The sequence below is a fragment of the Microcaecilia unicolor genome, chromosome 12 (assembly GCF_901765095.1).
Source record: "Microcaecilia unicolor chromosome 12, aMicUni1.1, whole genome shotgun sequence".
In the NCBI taxonomy this organism is placed as follows: domain Eukaryota; kingdom Metazoa; phylum Chordata; class Amphibia; order Gymnophiona; family Siphonopidae; genus Microcaecilia; species Microcaecilia unicolor.
In genome coordinates this window covers 94,817,767-94,839,286 of record NC_044042.1, presented here as the reverse complement: position 1 = coordinate 94,839,286, position 21,520 = coordinate 94,817,767, and the positions used below count along the sequence as shown (strand labels likewise).

Here is a 21,520-nt window from a genome sequence, read left to right as displayed (position 1 = left end):
TCAAATAAGTAAAAAAGAAAAGAAAAGGTACTGCCTATCCAAATAGAACAGCTTTAGACTTTTTACAGATGGACCAGGCATGGGCAGGCCGTTATTTTAAATAATCTTTCGCTGTTGTTTTGGGTGTACTAAAATGGCAGCAAGCTCCGCCTACAGGCTTCAGCTCATATAATGGACTACATAGGATCACCCTGGTCCCTGTCTCCTGTTTTCTTCAACCTCCCTGGTGCCACCGCAAGGACAAAACTGCCCGAGGAGCCACCCCCTTGTTACTGCGTCACTCCAAGATTGAGCAGCAGGTGGCGCTACTTCCATCATTCTATGCTACACGTGCGGTGGGTGCCCTCTTACCCGGGATCCGTGCAGCCGCTCGTTGGTTGTGACGAGCAAATATGGCGGAGGAGAAACCTGTCTGTACTTTCTTCTTCAAGAAAAGCACAAAGAAGTTCACGGGCCGGAAGAGGAAGGCGCAAGAGGGAGACGAGAACGGTGAGGAAAGAGGAGAGGCAGCAATAGGTTGGAGGGGAGTGGGGGGCATAGCGGCGACCTCGGGGCCTGGGACTGGGAGGGAGGAGGAGGCCCGGATTCTGTTTGGGTGGTAGTTGCAGAAACAACTTCAGGATGCTGGAAGCTAATAGAGATGTCAACTTACCCAGCTCCAGTCTGGAAACATTTTGACCCGTTTTGAACATGTATCTCAAAGCAGTATGGGATTTGTAGTGCCTGACCCTGCCCATTGGAATCAGTGCTGCAAGTCCCATAATGTACCAGGATGGGGTGGTCATTAATTCAGGATTGTCTAAAAATCTCCAGCCTGCCACTGGGTAACTTGGCATCTCTGAGCTAACAGCAGTGGAACCAAACAAACCAAATTCTATCCCTGTCCCCATCCCCCATTTTGAATTTGTGCCCCTAGCACTGAGGATTACAGTTGTCTGCCGAATGCATAAGCTGTTATAGCCGGCCCCTCCGCCCGCCTGTGTCATGTCCACTTCCCACCTTAAGCAACTAGTACAGGTTTTTACTATGCTGGTTGCTGTAATAAAACAGGATACATTAGTGACGGTCTATGTTAATATCTACCATGCGGTAAAACCCATGTTAGCTGCTAAATGCTTATCTTCTAAGAAAAGGCCTACTGCTGCTACTAGGCTTATGCAGGGCATTATGAATTGAGAAAATATAGTCCTTTCTCAGTGGCACTTATTGGCTAATTTTCTAGAACTTGCATATGTATCACAGTATTGCTTTATTTAATGTATTTATTAATCTCATGTAGACATTGCTTCTCTGTAGCATCCAAAGTAGTGTACAGTACCGCCATCCACTTTTCCCACTATCCAATAAAGCCCTCGCCATACAGCATCTGGCTGATTATTCTTGATTCTTGTCCATCCACTGGCTGGCTACTACGGCTCATAGTATCAACAAGCCAGTTAAAAAGTTATGGAGCTGTACTGAGCTGCCTTCGTAGAGTCTTCTACCCATGATTTGCTGCAGTGTATTAGGTCTTGTCCATCCACATACAGATAGATCATGGCCATGTACCTGTAGTTTAGTGACAGACTCGTCTGGACAGAGGCACCACAGCCTGCAAGACATCTGCCCTAAGCAGCTGTAGAGCAAAACACAGTGACAGACCATAATAGCGCCCAACTAGTTTTGGCAGACTCAGGTAGAAAGGGGCTAGGGCCTTGGGAATGGGATATATTGAATGAGTGGAAGCTTTGGGAAATTGGGCCAATTCTGATGTGGGCCCAATTGGGACACGGTGAATGAAGCATACACCCTGTGCTTTTTTGTTGTTCTGATGAGAAGAGAAACTAGGGAAAGATGGTCAAGATGGGACTGAGACAATAATAAAATGCCCAGTCAAAGGTAGAAAAACACATTTTGTATTATATTTTTAATTGGAATGTCAGCTGCTGTTAGCTCAGAGATGCCAAGTTACCCAGTGGCAGGCTGGAGATTTTTGGAAATGTGCATCCCTGGTATCTTTGTATTTTGCCCAGTACCAGAGGAAATGGATTCTTGTTTGTTTGTTTAGGGCCTCTTTTACAAAGTTTCGCTACCGATTCTTGGTGCAGCAAATGAGAGGAAGCCCATTCATTTTCTGTGGGCATCCTCACATTTGCTGTGTGGGAATCACTAGCGCAGCTTTGTAAAAGAAGCAAACAGTGTTGTACTGCATGCACAATCTGGCTTATTGGGGTTTCCACGTTAGTTTTTGTGTGCATGTTTCAATTTAATTAGTGGTCCCTTGGTCTGTATTTGGTGGCTTGCTGTATTTGTATGTGTGATCGAGGTGAATAAGTACATAAGTATTGCCACACTGGAACAGACCAAAGGTCCATCAAACCCAGTATCCTGTTTCCAACAGTGGCCAATCCAGGTCACAAATACCTGGCAAGATCCCAGAAAAGCTCAATACATTTTATGATGCTTATCCCATAAATAAGCAGTGGATTTTCCCAAGTCAATTTATGTTTCAATAATTTTTATTGACGGCAAATTCAAAATACAGTTAAATCCATATAGGAAACTTACATGTCGTTTCTTTGCTATCAAACATTATATAACTAAGGAACTCCCTCCCCTCCCTCCCTCCCATCCCCTCTCCCCTTCCCTTTACTATCTTCTAGAAATATCTATAAGAAAGAGCATTGGAAATTAGGTGACAAGTAATTGTCTCTTTGCTGATGGTTGTAGCGTATTCCAGAATTTGCCCCAAGTCTGTTGCAATCGCCTTCCTTCTTTGGAATCTAGGTCTTGGACTGCATATCGTTCCAGTTTGGACAAATCTATCATAAGTATTCTCCATTGGGTAATATTCGGTCCTTTCTGGTCCATCCAGCCATTTAAAATCACTTTCTTTCCTGTCAGTATCGCACGTTGCAAAAATCTCCGATATCCTGGCAACGCCGGCTTGACGTATCTGTATACTTTGAATAACATCAATGGCTGTAACACCGTCCTTCTATGCCAGTATGTCCATACCGCCTCGAGCACTTGCTTCCAAAATCTTTGCACTCTCGGGCAGGCCCAAAACATGTGTCCCAAGGTGGCCCGAGGAGAGGCACATCTTGGGCAGTTCCCAGTTGTTCCGTAACCTGCTCTCTGGGCCCTATGTGGCGACACATACAAACGGAGTACAAATTTATATTGTAGCTCCCAATGTCTTGTGAATGGGGAGCTGCGTAGAACAGATAACAGGAAGTTTTGTATCACACTTTCTGACACGTCAACAGCAAGGTCTTCAGACCAGTCCTGTGCCCGCTTCCTGTAGTCTATGTCCTCTGTGGTGTCTAACAAATGTCTGTGATGATATTTTAGCGGGACTTCATTTTGGGATCCCAGTGTCAGCGCCATACTCAGCGTGTCTTGGACATCTTCACATAGGTTGATCCAGCTCACCGATGTGGCATAATGTTTCACTTGCAAGTAAGCAAACACATCTGAAGCTGGCAGTGTGTACTCTCTTTGTAGATCTTTAAAAACATGTAGTTGTCCTTCTTCATTAACTATTTGATACAAAAAGTGAATACCTTTCTGCCGCCAGCGAGCAAACACTCCTGAAGTTGTACCCACCGGGAAGTCTGGATTATGGTATAATGACAAAAATGGTGTTGAACTAACTGAGAAGCCATGCTGTCTGTATAGCCACCTCCAAGCTGCCCTTGCAGATGTCAAGAATGGGTTTGTAGCGATCTTAATGTCTGGGCTGTGTTTATTCGAATGTAGCAGCCAGCTGAGGTGCACATTAGGGAAAGCAGACGACTCTCTATTGAGGTTGCTGAGAACTCCTGGCACCCCACCAGCCAATCCCTTATGTGCCTCATAGAGCTAGCTATCGTAAGGTATCTAATACTTAATAGGCCCATTCCCCCATGCGTTTTAGGCGTGTGAAGGACACTAATTGGGAGCCTCGATCTCAGGCTTCGCCATAGAAATTTCTGGATCGCTCTGGATAAGACCTTTCTTCTTTCTGCCTCAAATACAACGGAGGAAACAACAAGTCAAGCGGAAGATATCCAGAAGGACCAGACTGAAGTCGCAGATGTTAACAGCCAAAAATGATTTATTAAGACCCTACACGGTCCGTGTTTCGGCCAAAAGGCCTTCTTCAGGGGTCTAAAACAAAAATATAAATAAAAATATATAAATAAAAATGAAACATTTGTTCCATATGTAGTGCTATGTGTAAGTTGTCATTTATATTTATGTCACTTTTTTTTTTTTTTTTACTTTAAAGTTTTTATTGAGAGCTTAACAAGCATAACACCTCAAAATACTGAACACGTATTACATTCCTTGTAGAACAATATACCTCCAAGGTTAAACATTTACATGTATAAGTGCATAGTTCTCTTTTCGACCTACCCACTCTCCGTTTTTATCCCCCCCTCCTCCCTTCCTTGATCTATTTATTCCCCTTCCCCCTCCCTCCCTTTCCCACCCAAACTAACTCCCTTCCCTTCCCCTATGCATAGTAACTTAAACTTTACATTTCACCCAGTATGTTATCCAAATGCACCCACTCCTCAGCATCTAATTTTAATCGCCCCAGTCTGCGATCTGTTAGTTTCTCCATCTCGGCCACTATTTTAATTTTTGCTGCCCATTGCTGTCCGGTCGGTCCCAATTTCGATTTCCAATGAAAAGCTATAAGGGACTTCGCTGCCGCCAGACTTATGCATTTTACCCGTCTATGCCATTTCAAACCCCTTCTATTCCCTCCCCCCAGAAGGCACCATTTAGGATCACAGGGGAAATCAACCTTCAGTGCTTTAGTGAGAGAGCTTGCAACATCTGACCAAAAAGTTTGCAGAACAGTACATGACCACCATATATGCCAATACGTTCCCACTGCTTTTCCACAACGCCAACACTGATCATTAGCGTCAGGATACATCTTTTTCACACGGTCAGGTGTGTAGTACCATCTGCTTAATACTTTGTATGCATTTTCTTTAATCAATACACATATTGACGCCTTATTCACCTCCCTGCATATAGATTTCCACTCAGTCACACTCAGCTCACTCCCTAAATCTCGCTCCCACTCCTTCATATATGGAAATTTAATGAATTCCTCCCCCCGGAGAGGGCGATAAAACAGAGTTATACCTTTCCCCCTTTTGCTCACAAAACTCCATGTGTCTTCAAAGGTCTCCGCCTTCTCCATTGCAGGACTACCCCATCCCTGCTTACCGACAAAGTGTTTAACCTGCAAGTAGGCAAACATATCTGTCTGTGTTAGTCCGTATGTTTCCTGTAGTTCCTCAAAGGGTCTAATTTCCCCTGAATCTAATAAATCACTAAATTTGACCAATCCCCTGCGTGCCCACCCTGCAAATCCCCTACCCTGTCTTCCCGCCTGAAAGCTGGGCTCCTGAGTAATTAATGCATTGGTGGATAATATTCTCGTTCCTCTTAATTTATCCCTTTGTGACCCCCATATCTTTAACAAGTGAATGATGAATGGATTCCTCGTTATAAGTTTATAAGTTTTAGTGGGTATGGAAGCCCATAATACTCCCTTTAGAGAATATCCCTTCACAAAATGCTGTTCCAACCTTGTTAATGCTGTCTCATCCCCCCTATTCCACTCCGTCATAAATTTTAATTGGGCCGCCCCGTAATACCATTGTAAATTGGGAATACCTCTACCCCCTAGATCCACTGCTCTCCACATAATCTTCCTGGAAAGTCTGGCCCCCTTCCCTCCCCAAATGAACCGGAATATTTCAGATTGTAATCTAGATATCTCTCCCTTAGGGACTGAGATTGGCAAGGTTTGAAAGAAGAATAATAGCCGAGGGAGCAGATTCATTTTTATTGCTGCTATCCTGCCCCACCATGACAGCCAGCCATGCTTCCATTTACTTAGATCTCTCCTTAATTCTCTAAACAGTGGGATATAATTCAATAAGTATAATTGAGATAAATCCCTCGGAATCTGAATTCCCAAATACCGAAAATGTCCTACCGCTTTTTTAAATGAGTAGGACTCCAGCAAACTATTTACCTCGCTGTCTGAGAGAGTCACCCCCATCAATTCAGATTTATCGTAATTAACTTTAAAGCCAGACATCCCCCCCATATCTATCCAGTTCCCGTTTAATAATAGGTAGTGTCAATAGTGGATACCCAACATAAAACAAGACATCATCTGCAAATAATGCTATTTTATGCTCCGTATCCCCTATCCTCGCCCCTTTAATATCTGCTAGGTTTCGCACCCGCTGTGCCAGGGGTTCAATGGAGATCGCAAACAATAATGGGGAGAGAGGGCAACCTTGCCGTGTCCCCCTTTGAATCGTGAACTGTCCTGTGTAACCCCCATTCACTTTTATTCTGGCTACCGGTGATTTATATAAGCACTGTAACCATCCCACAAATCTCTCCCCAAATTCCATTTCACTCATCACCTCCCATAAATAGTTCCACTCCACCCTGTCGAATGCCTTCTCGGCATCCGTTGTCAAAAAAGCCAGCGGCTCTTCGCTTTGTTGAGTACCCCATAGGATATGTAATGATCTCCTTATATTATCTACCACCTGTCTCTTGGGCACGAAACCAGATTGATCTTCATTTATCAAATACGGCAGCACTATCCCCAGCCTATTGGCCATTATCTTGGCTAAAATCTTAATATCCACGTTTATCAGGGATATCGGTCTATATGAGCCACACACTCCTGGATCACGCCCCGGCTTTAACAGAACCGATATCCCCGCCTCATGCATACTAGGTGGGAAAGATCCGCCTGTCAAACCACTGTTACCCACTCTACATAGGACAGGCACCAGTTCCTTGGAAAAGACCTTATAAAATTTGGCCGTGTACCCATCGAGTCCCGGAGCCTTACCCCCTTTTAAATTTTTAATTACTTCAAACACTTCTTTATGGTTTATGGGTTGCTCTAACATCTCCCTTTGTGATCCTGATAACTGCTGGAGTCCCAACTCCTGCAAATATTGTTGTATTTCCCCTCTGGAAACCTCCGCCCCTCTCGCATACAAAGTCGTGTAGTATTGCACAAATTGGTCACGTACAGCCCTGTCACTGTACAGAGGAATCCCTCCCTGTCCCTTAATCATCGATATTGTACTATTAACCTGACGTTGCTTAAGAAAGCGGGCTAGCATAGTACTCGATTTATTACTAAATTCAAAGAATTTCTGTTGCATGAGATGCCTTTGAAATTCCATTTTTTCCACCTGCAGTTTTTGTAATTCAGCCCTACATTCTAATAAACTTTGCAAGACCTCTAGATTCCTTCCCTCCTGATGTTCCGCCTCTAATTGTGCTAATGTTTCTCTAATCTCCAATTCCCTAGATTCACGCTCCCGCTTCCGGATCGCTCCATTTTTGATGAGGCGTCCCCTTATAACCACTTTAAGAGCGTCCCACAAGCTCCCATCAGACACCTCACCCGTATCATTAAATTCCATATATTCTTTTATGGCCCCCCGGATCTCTGTACAGATCTTATCATTCCCTATTAATGATTCATTCAACCTCCAAAGGTAGATTTCCTTTCTTGCCCTAGATCCGAGAACGTGATCCAAACCGGGGCATGGTCAGAAGCATGAATGCTCTCTACTTCTGTTTCTCCTACCCTTTCCCATAGGGAGCGGCTAACCCAGAGCATATCAATTCTTGTGTAGGTCTGTTGTGCGTGCGAATAGAATGAAAATGTTCGTTGCCTAGGATGTTGCAGCCTCCAGGCATCAAGGAGATCCAACTCCTTGACTAAAGCCTTTAGCTTACTTCTATGTGGCTGGAGATTACCTCCTTCACCCTTGGAATGATCCAGCCCTGCCCAGGTCATATTAAAATCTCCTCCCATTATTACCCTGCCTGCTGCGAACTGTGCTAATTCTTCTCGAAGAGATTCAAAAAATTGTCCCTGCATATAGATTTATAATTGTTACAGTCTGATTATATAGTTTCCCTTTTATCGCCATGCATCTCCCCTGTGCCTCTGTGTACATATCTTCCTTGTGAAATGGAACCCCCTCCCTAATGTATGTAGCCAGACCCCCCATTTTGCCTCCCCGTGGGTCTGCCAGTGCATAATAGTTTCCAAAATTCTTATGTTGCAGCAACCTTTGATCTTTCTTTTGTATGTGTGTTTCCTGGAGCATAATAATGTCCCACTTTAAACGCCTGAGTTCATTAAAAATAATACTTCTTTTCCCTGGGTTGTTTAAGCCATTAACATTCCATGAATCCATCCTAACCCCCTCCCCCCTCCCCCCCTTCCCTGTCTTCAACCGGCCTCCCTCCCGTCCTGCCAGTTAGTTCTTGAAGGAAGTGTGTCAACTACCGGGTGCCACTGTGTTCCCTCTTATCCCATTCAATCTCTCCCATCCAAACATCCACCTTTCATGCGCTCACCCTTTCCACAACATTTCCTCTATTTGAGCCCTAACAGTCCCTTAACCACTTCAACAGCTCATCCCCCCCCCCCCCCCCCCCCATTTTGTCCATTACAGTCAAGTTTGATCTCCTTGCGCTGGGCTAACTGTACTGGGTAGTGATGTTCATCTCCTGCCTCTTCTAACTGTTGTCCATCCCGATTGCGACCTGATCCCGGAGCCCGAAGTCTCTCCTTTCGGCCTCTGTCCCTCTGCCGGAAGATCTTTACACCCCAGGTCCAGCAATGCTTTCCACGCTCCCTCCGTGGTCTGACATTTTTTGGATTGATTGCCCATTGTGAATTGCAGGCCAAATGGGTAAAGCCATCTGTACCTTAAACCCTTCTGCTGCAGATAGGTTGTCACCATTTTAAAGTCTCTTCTTCTTGTCAAAGTCGCCTGCGCCAAATCTTGAAAAACTTTAACACTACAGTTCTTCCATGCTATGTCCCCCATGCCTCTTGCTTTTTTCCAAATCAATTCCTTTGCTTGAAACTCGTGAAAACATACTATGATGTCTCTGGGTGCATCTCCTCTCCGAGGACCAAGACTCCTGTGCGCCCTATCAAGCTGCACAGTATCCAGTCTATGCTCTGATTGGGAGTTCTCCCCCGAAGTTGAGATGAATGCACACAATTCCTGAATTACTTTTACACAGTCCCCAAATTGATCCTCCTCAGGGATCCCTTTGAATCTCAAATTACCTCTCCGCGATCTGTTCTCAAGATCTTCCATCTTCAGTTCCAACTCCATTCTAATTCGTTTTTCCTCTTTAAGGGTAGCTTGCACAATTTGTAGCTCCTCTCCCATTGCCTCTATATTTTCCTCATTTAGGGCCACTCTGTTTCCTATCTCTTGAATTTCTCCACGCAGTTCAGCAACAGCAGCTTGAATTTCTTTTTTTGAGGTTACAACCTCCGTCTTCAATTCCTGAAACCATTTGGCAACATCCCTCTTAGTGAGCTCCATTTCGCTCTCTGAGCGCTCTTCGTGCTCCAGCTCCGAGTCCGAGACATCCGCCGCCATTTTGGCTCCGCGCTTCCCCGCTGTCTTCTCTAGCGCCGCTTCCGCCTCTGTTTTGTCCGCTTTGAAGTGGTATTTCTCCAACTTTTTTCGGGTCGTCATGCTGCCGGACCTTAGCTGGAGCTTCGGTGACGCGATTTTCCTTAATTTCTCAGGTGAGATCTTATTTAATATCGAAGCACCTCCGGAGCTTCTCTTTCATGCGGCCATCTCCCAGTGATGACGTCACTTCCTCTTATGTCACTTTTTAACCTTACATAGTGTTTAACTTGCGCATATGCGAATCAATTCCCCTATGTGGGACTCACCCGCTCCTGTATATCCTCAAACATAATAAATTCCCCATCCTCTTTCAACAAATGCTCAAGTGTGGAGAGACCCTTCCTCTCCCAGATAAGAAAAGTCGGGTTATCCATTCCGGCCTCAAAGGCAATATTGCCTCTAATCGATATTTGGTCGTAGACCACCGGTCTGCCCCCCAACTGCTGCACCCACCATGCCAGGCCTCCCTTAAAGGTCTGAGCAGCACACTTCCCTGTAAATGTCTCGGTACTTGACCAGACGTGATATGTAGCAATGAGAAGAAATTGTAAGGGGTAAAAATACTTCTAAGTCTATAGGTGTATACTTCTGCTTCTGTCGAAACCAGTCCTCTAGGTGGCGAAGGAGACATGCCTGGTTATAAAGAAGCAAGTTAGGAAACCCAACCCCCCCCCCCCCCCCCCCCCCCGATTCCAGCTGCCTTTCATTACCTCGAGCAATTTTGGCTTTTTGCAGGCCCAGCAGAAACGACTAAACAGCCTGTTCACCAACTTCTGATCCTTCTGCAGTAGCCGAAGGGGTAACGTCTGCAGGATATATAGCCATCTTGGGAATACAACCATCTTTATTAAGTTTACCCTGCCCACCAACATCAATGGGAGGCCCATCCAACCATCCAGTTATTTTCTTTGTATCCTGTAACAGGGCCGAGACATTAAGTCGATACAGGGATGAGATCTTCATTGTGAGCCAAATACCCAAGTATTTGAAAGAGGTATTCGCCCATCGTAGAGGGAAGTCTGGGCCCAGAGCAATGCCAGAGGCTGATGATGAGGCCAACACTTCTGATTTAGTTAAGTTGATACGAAACCCTGCGTAGGCTCCATATTCCCGAAACGCTTCCAGGAGGGCCTCTAAGGATCCCCTCAGGTCCGTAAGATGTACCAACAGGTCATCCGCGAACGCTGCAACCTTAAAATTATCTGAGCCTATCTGGATTCCCTTGATCAAGGGGTTTCCCATAATGTCTCTAATGAGAGGGTCCAGAGACAAAATAAAAAGGAGTGGCGAGAGGGGACGACCCTGTCGCCTTCCTCTTAAAATAGGAAAACTCTGAGATTCCATCCCATTAACCAAAATTGTCGCACTGGGATTCGAATATAGAGCCTGAATTGCTGAGATAAATCAGGCCTTTTCCACGTCGAAGCTTACTAACAACGATGGTAACCTATATCGATGGCCAAATTCCAGGGTGGTCAGTATCTTCCGTAGGTTCTTTGCCACCGACCTGCCACCCACAAAACCAACCTGGGACTCATGTAGCACACGTGCCAGTCTGTTAGCAAGAACCTTCGCCAGTAGCTTGGCATCATAGTTCAAAAGAGAAATGGGGCGATACGAGGTTGGCTCTTATGGGTGTTTCCAGGGTTTAAGCAGAACAATGATTTGCGCCTGGTTGATTGCTGAGGGCAAGGATTTTGAGTCTATCAGTGCATTAAAAAAAACCTGTAAGATCGGGTATGATATCCTCACTCAATAGTTGATAAAATTCAGCCCGCAGACCATCTGGCACTGGTACTTTTGCCAACGGGCTGCGAGCTACCACCAAAGACACCTCCTCCTCACCGATCGGTTCATTAAGGCGATCCAATTCCAGCTACTTAAGCCTGGGCAAACTGATGTTCTCGAGATATAGTTGACTCGGCAGCCCCATCTCTGGTGGAGGGGCATACAAGTCCCTATAAAAGGCCTGAAATACTCCACAAATTGCTTCATCAGAGTGAGAGTAACTTCCTCCCTCCTGTCTAATCATTAGAATTTTCTGGGGGGATGAATTAACCGCGCCACCTTGTTACCATGCTTATATAACATATAGCGAAAGTACGTTTGGGATTTAATTGCCCTCCAATCCTCCGATTTAAGAGCTCATCTAAGGCAACTTGTATTTCTATCACCTGTTGTTTGTGACCCGCATCGTGAGGCCAAAGCGTTGACGCGCCTGCCTGCTCAGCCTCATAGTCTCTCTGTCGCGAGAGACTTTAACAAAATGAGCATGACTTATAATTTCCTCCCTGAGTACAGCTTTCGCTGCTTCCCAATACAGAATGGGGTCCACTTGATGCTCTCTACTATTAATCTTATAGGATTCCCAGCAACTGTGGAGCCACCCCTAGAGTATCTGGTCCTTGTAGAATTCTAAAGGAAACATCCAGCTTTTGTATTGCTTATCATGCGATCATCAACTATTCCAGTGAAACTCAGGCATGATCCGAGATGATGTAGGGCCCTATCTCTGCTTTAACAATCCCACCAAACATCTGACAAGACACTAACAGATAATCTATATGCGATCGGGTAGAATGTGCACACGAGAGATGAGTGTAATCTTTTTCTGGAGGGTGTAACACCCGCCATACATCCACTATGCAACAAGCCCTTATTGAGATGGTAGGAAGCTACGTTCCCTGGTACCAATTTGTCTAGAAGAGGATCCCATACTGCATTAAAATCCCCACCAACCACTAAAGTTTCATGTGGGTGCTGCATCAGAAAATTAACTATTCGCTGGTAAAAGCTCCGATCATAGCTGTTGGGGGCATACAAATTACAAATAAGCACTTTCTGCCAATCAACCTGCGCCTCTAATATTACATATCTCACCGCAGGATCTATAAACAGGGGAGTAACTGCCGAGACCAACCCTTTTTTAATTAGGACCACCACTCCCCCCATTTTCCCCTGCTCATGGGCCGCCACACAGTCTCCCACCCACCATGACTTGAGTTTGGTGTGCTCTGTTTGACTTAGCCTTACTGCAGGAGATGCACCTAAGTCTACTTTTTGTCTATGTAAATATTACAGGATCTTTGAACGTTTTATGGGCGAGCTAATTCCCCCATCATTCCAAGAAACAATTTTCACCATTGCTCATAAGCTTGAGACTTGAGTCTACGCACAGTTAACACACAATAAGAACAGGAGGGACACCCCAGTCATATCCCTCCCGTTTATGGTAATGCTTACTATCTCTATTACCCTTTAGCGTTGAAACCAACTCTCTACCCAACCCAGTAATACCATGGCTTCTTGCTTTTAATATACCTAAAAAAAATTCTTCCTATGTGTTTTTGCCTCTAATGCACTCTTTTTCTGAAAGTTCCTCTTTGCCTTCCTTATCAACGCTTTGCATTTGACTGGACATTTCTTCTGCTGTTTCTTATTATTTTCAGTCGTTTCCGTCTTCCATTTTCTGAAGGATTTTCTTTTAGCTCTAATAGCTTCCTTCACTTCACTTTTTAACCATGCCGGCTGTCGTTTGGTCTTCCTCCCTCCTTTTTTAATACACAGAATATATTTGGCCTGGGATTCCAGGATGGTATTTTTGAACAGCATCCACGCCTGATGTAAATTTTTGACCCTCACAGTCGCTTCTCTAAGTTTTTTGTTTGTTTTTTTTTCACCGTTCTTCTCATTTTATCATAGTCTCCTTTTTGAAAGTCAAATGCTAACTTATTGGATATCCTGTGTATATCCTGTGAATGATTCTGCTAGAACGTAATTTCAGTGTAGGGATCTGTAGTAGTCATAAGTACATAAGTAATGCCATACTGGGAAAAGACCAAGGGTCCATCGAGCCCAGCATCCTGTCCACGACAGCGGCTAATCAAGGCCAAGGGCATCTGGCAAGCTTCCCAAATGTACAAACATTCTATACATGTTATTCCTGGAATTGTGGATTTTTCCCAAGTCCATTTAGTAGCGGTTTATGGACTTGTCCTTTAGGAAACCGTCCAACCCCTTTTTAAACTCTGCTAAGCTAACCGCCTTCACCACTTTCTCTGGCAACGAATTCCAGAGTTTAATTATACGTTGGGTGAAGAAAACTTTTCTCCGATTTGTTTTAAATTTACTACACTTTAGTTTCATCACATGCCCCCTAGTCCTAGTATTTTTGGAAAGCGTGAACAGACGCTTCACAGCCACCTGTTCCACTCCACTCATTATTTTATATACCTCTATCATGTCTCCCCTCAGCCGTCTCTTCTCCAAGCTGAATAGCCCTAGCCTCCTTAATCTTTCTTCATAGGGAAGTTGTCTCATCCCCGCTATCATTTTAGTCGCCCTTCGCTGCATCTTTTCCAATTCTACTATATCTTTCTTGAGATGCGGCGACCAGAATTGAACACAGTACTCAAGGTGCGGTCGCACCATGGAGCGATACAACGGCATTATAACATCCTCACACCTGTTTTCCATACCTTTCCTAATAATACCCAACATTCTATTTGCTTTCCTAGTCGCAGCAGCACACTGAGCAGAAGGTTTCAGCGTATTATTGACGACGACACCCAGATCCCTTTCTTGGTCCGTAACTCCTAACGTAGAACCTTGCATGATTTAGCTATAATTCGTGTTCTTTTTTCCCACATGCATCACCTTGCACTTGCTCACATTAAACATCATCTGCCATTTAGCTGCCCAGTCTCCCAGTCTCGTAAGGTCCTCTTGTAATTTTTCACAATCCTGTCGTGATTTAACAACTTTGAATAACTTTGTGTCATCAGCAAATTTAATTACCTCACTAGTTACTCCCATCTCTAAATCATTTATAAATATATTAAAAAGCAGCGGTCCTAGCACAGACCCCTGAGGAACCCCACTAACTACCCTTCTCCATTGTGAATACTGCCCATTTAACCCCACTCTCTGTTTCCTATCCTTCAACCAGTTTTTAATCCACAATAGGACATTTCCTCCTATCCTATGACCCTCCAATTTCCTCTGTAGCCTTTCACGAATAATTTTGTGTCGCCGATGACACAAAATTATTCAGGGTCGTCAAGTCGCAGGAGGAATGTGAACGATTACAGGAGGACCTTGCGAGACTACTACTACTACTACTACTATTTAACATTTCTAGAGCGCTACAAAGTGTACGCAGCGCTGTACAAACACAGAAGAAAGACAGTCCCTGCTCAAAGAGCTTACAATCTAATAGACAAAAAGTAAAGCATTTAAATTTAAAATATTTAAGCAGTCAAGCACAAGAGAACAGTCACAGAAGGACAGAAGATGTTGAAGGGTGGTCAGTGTGATTAGGTGTAACTCTGGTTGGAGTAGTGGGAGAAGGTGATAGAAGAATAGAAATGGGTGAGGTAAAGTAATGAGTGGGTTGATAGGGAGGTTATATAAGACATGTCACTCTAGGGGTGGGTGGGTAGAGGGGTAGGGTGGGTGGAAGCAGGAGAAGGTATTCTCTGCAGCCTATCTGTGAGATGGAAAATGCTCTCTGAAGCTGCTGCTATAAGTTGTTAGTTTTCTCTCCCTGAAAGAGATCCAAGCCACACCCACGAAGTTCAAACTGTCAGTGGGGAGGGTGAGGGGAGGAAATGGCAGTGCTTGATGAAAAAGAGAGCTCAGTTTGATAGGAGATATACTATAGGATGTCATTCTGAGGCCAGGCTAAGTCTAAAGCAGGAGAAGGTATTCTCTGCAGCCTATCTGTGAGATGGAAAATGCTCTCTGAAGCTGCTGCTATAAGTTGTTAGTTTTCTCTCCCTGAAAGAGATCCAAGCCACACCCACGAAGTTCAAACTGTCAGTGGGGAGGGTGAGGGGAGGAAATGGCAGTGCTTGATGAAAAAGAGAGCTCAGTTTGATAGGAGATATACTATAGGATGTCATTCTGAGGCCAGGCTAAGTCTAAAGCAGGAGAAGGTATTCTCTGCAGCCTATCTGTGAGATGGAAAATGCTCTCTGAAGCTGCTGCTATAAGTTGTTAGTTTTCTCTCCCTGAAAGAGATCCAAGCCACACCCACGAAGTTCAAACTGTCAGTGGGGAGGGTGAGGGGAGGAAATGGCAGTGCTTGATGAAAAAGAGAGCTCAGTTTGATAGGAGATATACTATAGGATGTCATTCTGAGGCCAGGCTAAGTCTAAAGCAGGAGAAGGTATTCTCTGCAGCTTATCTGTGAGATGGAAAATGCTCTCTGAAGCTGCTGCTACTATAAGTTGTTAGTTTTCTCTCCCTGAAAGAGATCCAAGCCACACCCACGAAGTTCAAACTGTCAGTGGGGAGGGTGAGGGGAGGAAATGGCAGTGCTTGATGAAAAGAGAGCTCAGTTTGATAGGAGATATACTATAGGATGTCATTCTGAGGCCAGGCTAAGTCTAAAGCAGGAGAAGGTATTCTCTGCAGCCTATCTGTGAGATGGAAAATGCTCTCTGAAGCTGCTGCTATAAGTTGTTAGTTTTCTCTCCCTGAAAGAGATCCAAGCCACACCCACGAAGTTCAAACTGTCAGTGGGGAGGGTGAGGGGAGGAAATGGCAGTGCTTGATGAAAAAGAGAGCTCAGTTTGATAGGAGATATACTATAGGATGTCATTCTGAGGCCAGGCTAAGTCTAAAGCAGGAGAAGGTATTCTCTGCAGCCTATCTGTGAGATGGAAAATGCTCTCTGAAGCTGCTGCTATAAGTTGTTAGTTTTCTCTCCCTGAAAGAGACTGGGAGAATGGGCGTGCAAGTGGCAGATGAAGTTCAATGTTGACAAGTGCAAAGTGATGCATGTGGGTAAGAGGAACCCGAATTATAGCTTCGTCTTGCAAGGTTCCGCGTTAGGAGTTACGGATCAAGAAAGGGATCTGGGTGTTGTCGTCGATGATACGCTGAAACCTTCTGCTCAGTGTGCTGCTGCGGCTAGGAAAGCGAATAGAATGTTGGGTGTTATTAGGAAGGGTATGGAGTCCAGGTGTGCGGATGTTATAATGCCGTTGTATCGCTCCATGGTGCGACCGCACCTGGAGTATTGTGTTCAGTACTGGTCTCCGTATCTCAAAAAAGATATAGTAGAATTGGAAAAGGTACAGCGAAGGGCGACGAAAATGATAGTGGGGATGGGACGACTTTCCTATGAAGAGAGGCTGAGAAGGCTAGGGCTTTTCAGCTTGGAGAAGAGACGGCTGAGGGGAGATATGATAGAAGTGTATAAAATAATGAGTGGAATGGATCGGGTGGATGTGAAGCGACTGTTCACGCTATCCAAAAATACTAGGACTAGAGGGCATGAGTTGAAGCTACAGTGTGGTAAATTTAAAACGAATCGGAGAAAATTTTTCTTCACCCAACGTGTAATTAGACTCTGGAATTCGTTGCCGGAGAACGTGGTACGGGCGGTTAGCTTGACGGAGTTTAAAAAGGGGTTAGATAGATTCCTAAAGGACAAGTCCATAGACCGCTATTAAATGGACTTGGAAAAATTCCGCATTTTTAGGTATAACTTGTCTGGAATGTTTTTACGTTTGGGGAGCGTGCCAGGTGCCCTTGACCTGGATTGGCCACTGTCGGTGACAGGATGCTGGGCTAGATGGACCTTTGGTCTTTCCCAGTATGGCACTACTTATGTACTTATGTACCTTGTCAAACGCCTTTTGAAAATCCAGATACACAATATCAACCGGTTCCCCTTTGTCCACATGTTTGTTTACTTTTTTAAAGAATTGAAGTAAATTGGTCAGGCAAGATTTCCCCACACAAAAGCCGTGCTGACTTGGTCTCAGTAATCCATGTCCTCGGATGTGCTCTGTAATTTTGTTTTTAATAATAGCCTCTACCATTTTCCCCGGCACTGACGTCAGACTCACCGGTCTATAATTTCCCGGATCTCCCCTGGAGCCTTTTTTAAAAATCGGTGTTACATTGGCCACCCTCCAATCTTCCGGTACCACGCTCGATTTTAAGGATAAGTTGCATATGACTAGCAGTAGCTCCGCAAGCTCATTTTTTAGTTCTATCAGTACTCTAGGATGAATACCATCCGGTCCAGGAGATTTGCTACGCTTCAGTTTGCTGAACTGCCCCATTACGTCCTCCAGGTTTACCGTGAAGTCAGTAAGTTTCTCCGACTTGTCCGCTTGAAATACCATTTCCGACACCGGTATCCCACCCAAATCTTCCTCGGTGAAGACCGAAGCAAAGAATTCATTCAGTCTCTCCGCTACGTCTTTGTCTTCCTTGATCGCCCCTTTTACCCCTCGGTCATCCAGCGGACCAACCGATTCTTTTGCCGGCTTCCTGCTTTTAATATACTGAAAAAATTTTTTACTATTTTTTTTTTTGCCTCTAATGCTATCTTTTTTTCGTAATCCCTCTTGGCCTTCTTTATCTGCGCCTTGCATTTGCTTTGACACTCTTTATGCTGCTTCTTGTTATTTTCAGACGGTTCCTTCTTCCATTATCTGAAGGCGTTTCTTTTAGCCCTAATAGCTTCCTTCACCTCACTTTTCAACCAGGCCGGCTGTCTTTTGGACTTCCGTCTTTCTTTTCTAATTCGCGGAATATGTATGGCCTGGGCCTCCAGGATGGTATTTTTGAACAGCGTCCACGCCTGTTGTACAGTTTTTACTCTCTCAGTTGCCCCCCTAAGTTTTTTTTTTTTTACCGTTCTTCTCATTTTATCATAGTCTCCTTTTTTAAAGTTAAACGCTAACGTATTTGACTTTATGTGTACAGTTACTTCAAGGTCAATATCAAAACTGATCATATTATGATCACTGTTATCAAGCAGCCCCAGTACCATAACGTTCCTCACCAGATCGTGCGCTCCACTAAGGACCAAGTCTAGAATTTTTCCTTCTCTCGTCGGCTCCTGCACCAGCTGCTTCATAAAGCTGTCCTTGATTTCATCAAGGAATTGTACCTCTGTAGCGTGTCCCGATGTTACATTTACCCAGTCTATATTTGGATAATTGAAGTCACCCATTATCACATTGCCCATTTTGTTCGCGTCTCTGATTTCTTTTATCATTTCTGCGACTACCTGCTCATCCTGGCGAGGCGGACGGTAGTACAATCCTGTCACTGTTTTTTTCCCTTTTATACATGGAATTTCAACCCACAATGATTCAAAGGGGAGGGGAGACATGATAAAGGTATATAAAATAATGAGTGGATGTGAAGCATCTGTTCACGCTTTCCAAAAATACTAGGACTAGGGGGCATGCGATGAAACTACAGTGTAGTAAATTTAAAACAAATCGGAGAAATTTTTCTTCACCCAACATATAATTAAACTCTGGAATTCGTTGCCGGAGAAAGTGGTGAAGGCGGTTAGCTTAGCAGAGTTTAAAAAGGGGTTGGACGGTTTCCTAAAGTCCATAAACCGCTACTAAATGGACTTGGGAAAAATCCACAATTCCAGGAATAACATGTATAGAATGTTTGTACGTTTGGGAAGCTTGCCAGGTGCCCTTGGCCTGGATTGGCCGCTGTCGTGGACAGGATGCTGGGCTCGATGGACCCTTGGTCTTTTCCCAGTATGGCATTACTTATGTACTTATGTAAAGGTGTGATTTGTGTCCTGCTGAATTTGTAATCTATCTGAGTCAAGGCTCTCGTTAATATACAACTAGCCGTTCAGCCCGTAAAAACTGGCTAGTATAGGAGGGGGGGGGGGTTGAAAGGCCCCCCACCCTGCCGTCGATTTCGCCGCTGCCCCTCCGAGTTCGTCCCCCCCCTCCGGAGCCGTCGCCACCCACCTTCCACCCGGTCGGGCCCTCGCTCCGCTATTGAAACAGCGAGGGCACGCAGCACACAGCTCTACTGCTGAGCTGCCGTGGCCTTCCTTCTTCTCTGCCTGTGTCCCGCCCTCGTGTGACGTAACGTCGTTGAGGGCGGGACACAGGCAGAGAAGAAGAAGGAAGGCCGACGGCAGCTCAGCAGAGCTGTGTGCTGCGTGCCCTTGCTGTTTCAATAGAGGAGCGAGGGCCCGACTGGGTGGAAGGTGGGTGGTGGCGGCGACTCCGGGTGGGGGGAGCGTTAGCGACGGCGGTGTCCCTTGCAAATGCGCAGTAGAGACCCTCTCTGTTCCGTCCTCGTCATCGCGTATTGACGTGGGGGCGGGGCAGAGAGGGTCTCTACTGCGCATTTGCGAGTGAGTACGACACTCGCCATTTATATATATTGATGCTACCCCTCCACCAGTCTGGTCCACCCTATCACTACGATATACTTTGTACCCCGGTATGACAGTGTCCCACTGGTTATCCTCCTTCCACCAGGTCTCAGTAATGCCTATTAGATCCAATTTTTCATTTAGTGCAATATATTCCAACTCTCCCATCTTATTTCTTAGACTCCTAGCATTTGCATATAGACATTTCAGAGTATGTTTGTTGTTCCTATTTGCTTGATGCTTAGTACCTGACACTATTGATTTGCCATCTTTTGTCTGATCTTTAGTTGTATTTAAGGGCACCTGGCCTACCACGGTCTGTTGTGCAACCTCACTATCCAGAAACCCTATCTTCCCTGTTTGTGAGGTATTTTATTTATTTATTTATTTATAACTTTTAAATTACATACCAAAGCAAAGCTTTGTCAAGAAATAATACAATAATATCAGTAGCAATAATCATTAATTGGGAGAAATCCCATAGGAAACTATTAATCATCATAGTCCTCTACATGGGGAGACTGAAATAAAACCTTAGAAGAGGATAAGGATATTTAACAAAGAAATATATAAATAAAATACAAGTATGGCATCAGGTTGTCACTATTAAACAAATCACGTCCGCTCTGTTGGGTCCCTATGGCGGGTTAGGTGACTTTGCATTTAAAAATGAACGGAGTTGCAAAGGCTCAAAGAAATGATGTCTTATTTTCATAAAAAACTACGCATTTGCAAGGAAATTGAAGCTGAAACTTAGCTCCCATCTGTACTGTCTCTTGTCTCATCATCAGGAATTTTTTCCTCCGTTCCTGTGTGGTTCTCGATACATCTGGGAATAGTTGAAATCTTTCCCCCAAAAACACCATAGAGGAGGTTTGTCTCAGATATTGCTTCAGGATAGCTTCTTTATCCGCCAAGAAGACAAAAGATACCAACAAAGTGGATCTATACTCAACCACCTCTTGTGATTGCTCAAGCAATGCCGATGCATCCAAGTGTTCCAAAACGTTTTCAATAGGCTCTTTATCTTTCTCCTTGGATTCTCGAGCAGGTATCATATAAAGTTTTTGTATTGGGGGAAAGTTTGTCTCGGAATAATTGAAATTTTCCTTCAGCAGCTTATGGAACAAATCTCTTAATGGGGTGTATTTAACAAAGGGAAAGTTCAAAAACCTCGTTTAAATTTCTAGTCCCATTTTCTAAATTTTCAGTCTTCCTGTGCATCAAGTCCGCATTTTGGAACAGTTTACACTCTTGTTCTTTCAGTGAAGAGATAGATATCTCACATTGCTTTAAATTACTAGCTTGAGAAGCCAAATTAGTCTGAAGAGATTCTATCTTTAAAGTATTAGTTTGGGAGCTAGAAACAAAAGTTAAACATATTTTATGTAAAGATTCCATCGCCCCCCACAAAGACTCCAACGTCACCTTAGGTGGCTTCTCCAGGGGTAGGAGTTGCAGTGCAGGTCCCAGCTGTCGGTCCGCCATCTCCTGTGCGGTTCGGGCTTCCACCTGGATGTTATCCATATTACCCCTACTTCTGGGGGTGGATGTTTGGCTCGGATCTTCGCTGGTAAAACTCAGCGGGAGCAGCGCAGCGTTGAAGGAGTGCTCCTTCCCCAAGACCGCAGCTTCGAGTTCGGGCTGCTGGACGGGACTTCCTCCAGCGTCACTTCCTGCTACACGAGGCAAACGCGGGCTTCGTGGGCTGAGTGATAATTCACTCTCCTGGCCAAGGCTCCTCTCTGCCTCGGCTAATGGAGCGCCCAAATTAGCGACAGAGACGGTGAAATCCGTAATCGGAGTTTGCCCTCGAGGAGGTATCGTGGAGGGTAAGCTTTTACCCCCCCTCGTCTTCCCC

The 21,520-nt window shown here is 44.7% G+C and overlaps 1 protein-coding gene across 2 annotated transcripts in view; it reads left to right on the top strand.

The window, feature by feature from the left end:
• Positions 1 to 113: 113 nt before the first annotated feature.
• The window catches only part of LOC115482164 (E3 ubiquitin-protein ligase RNF113A-like), a 58,032-nt gene continuing 36,625 nt past the window's right edge, over positions 114 to 21,520 (top strand). The window contains exon 1 of one of the 2 annotated variants that reach the window (XM_030221749.1): positions 114 to 489. In XM_030221749.1, the coding sequence (XP_030077609.1) occupies positions 393 to 489 (97 nt within the window). In that variant the 5' untranslated portion in view covers positions 114 to 392. Of the gene's footprint in view, positions 517 to 21,520 lie in introns of both variants that reach the window. The other variant, XM_030221748.1, reaches the window with a different exon arrangement.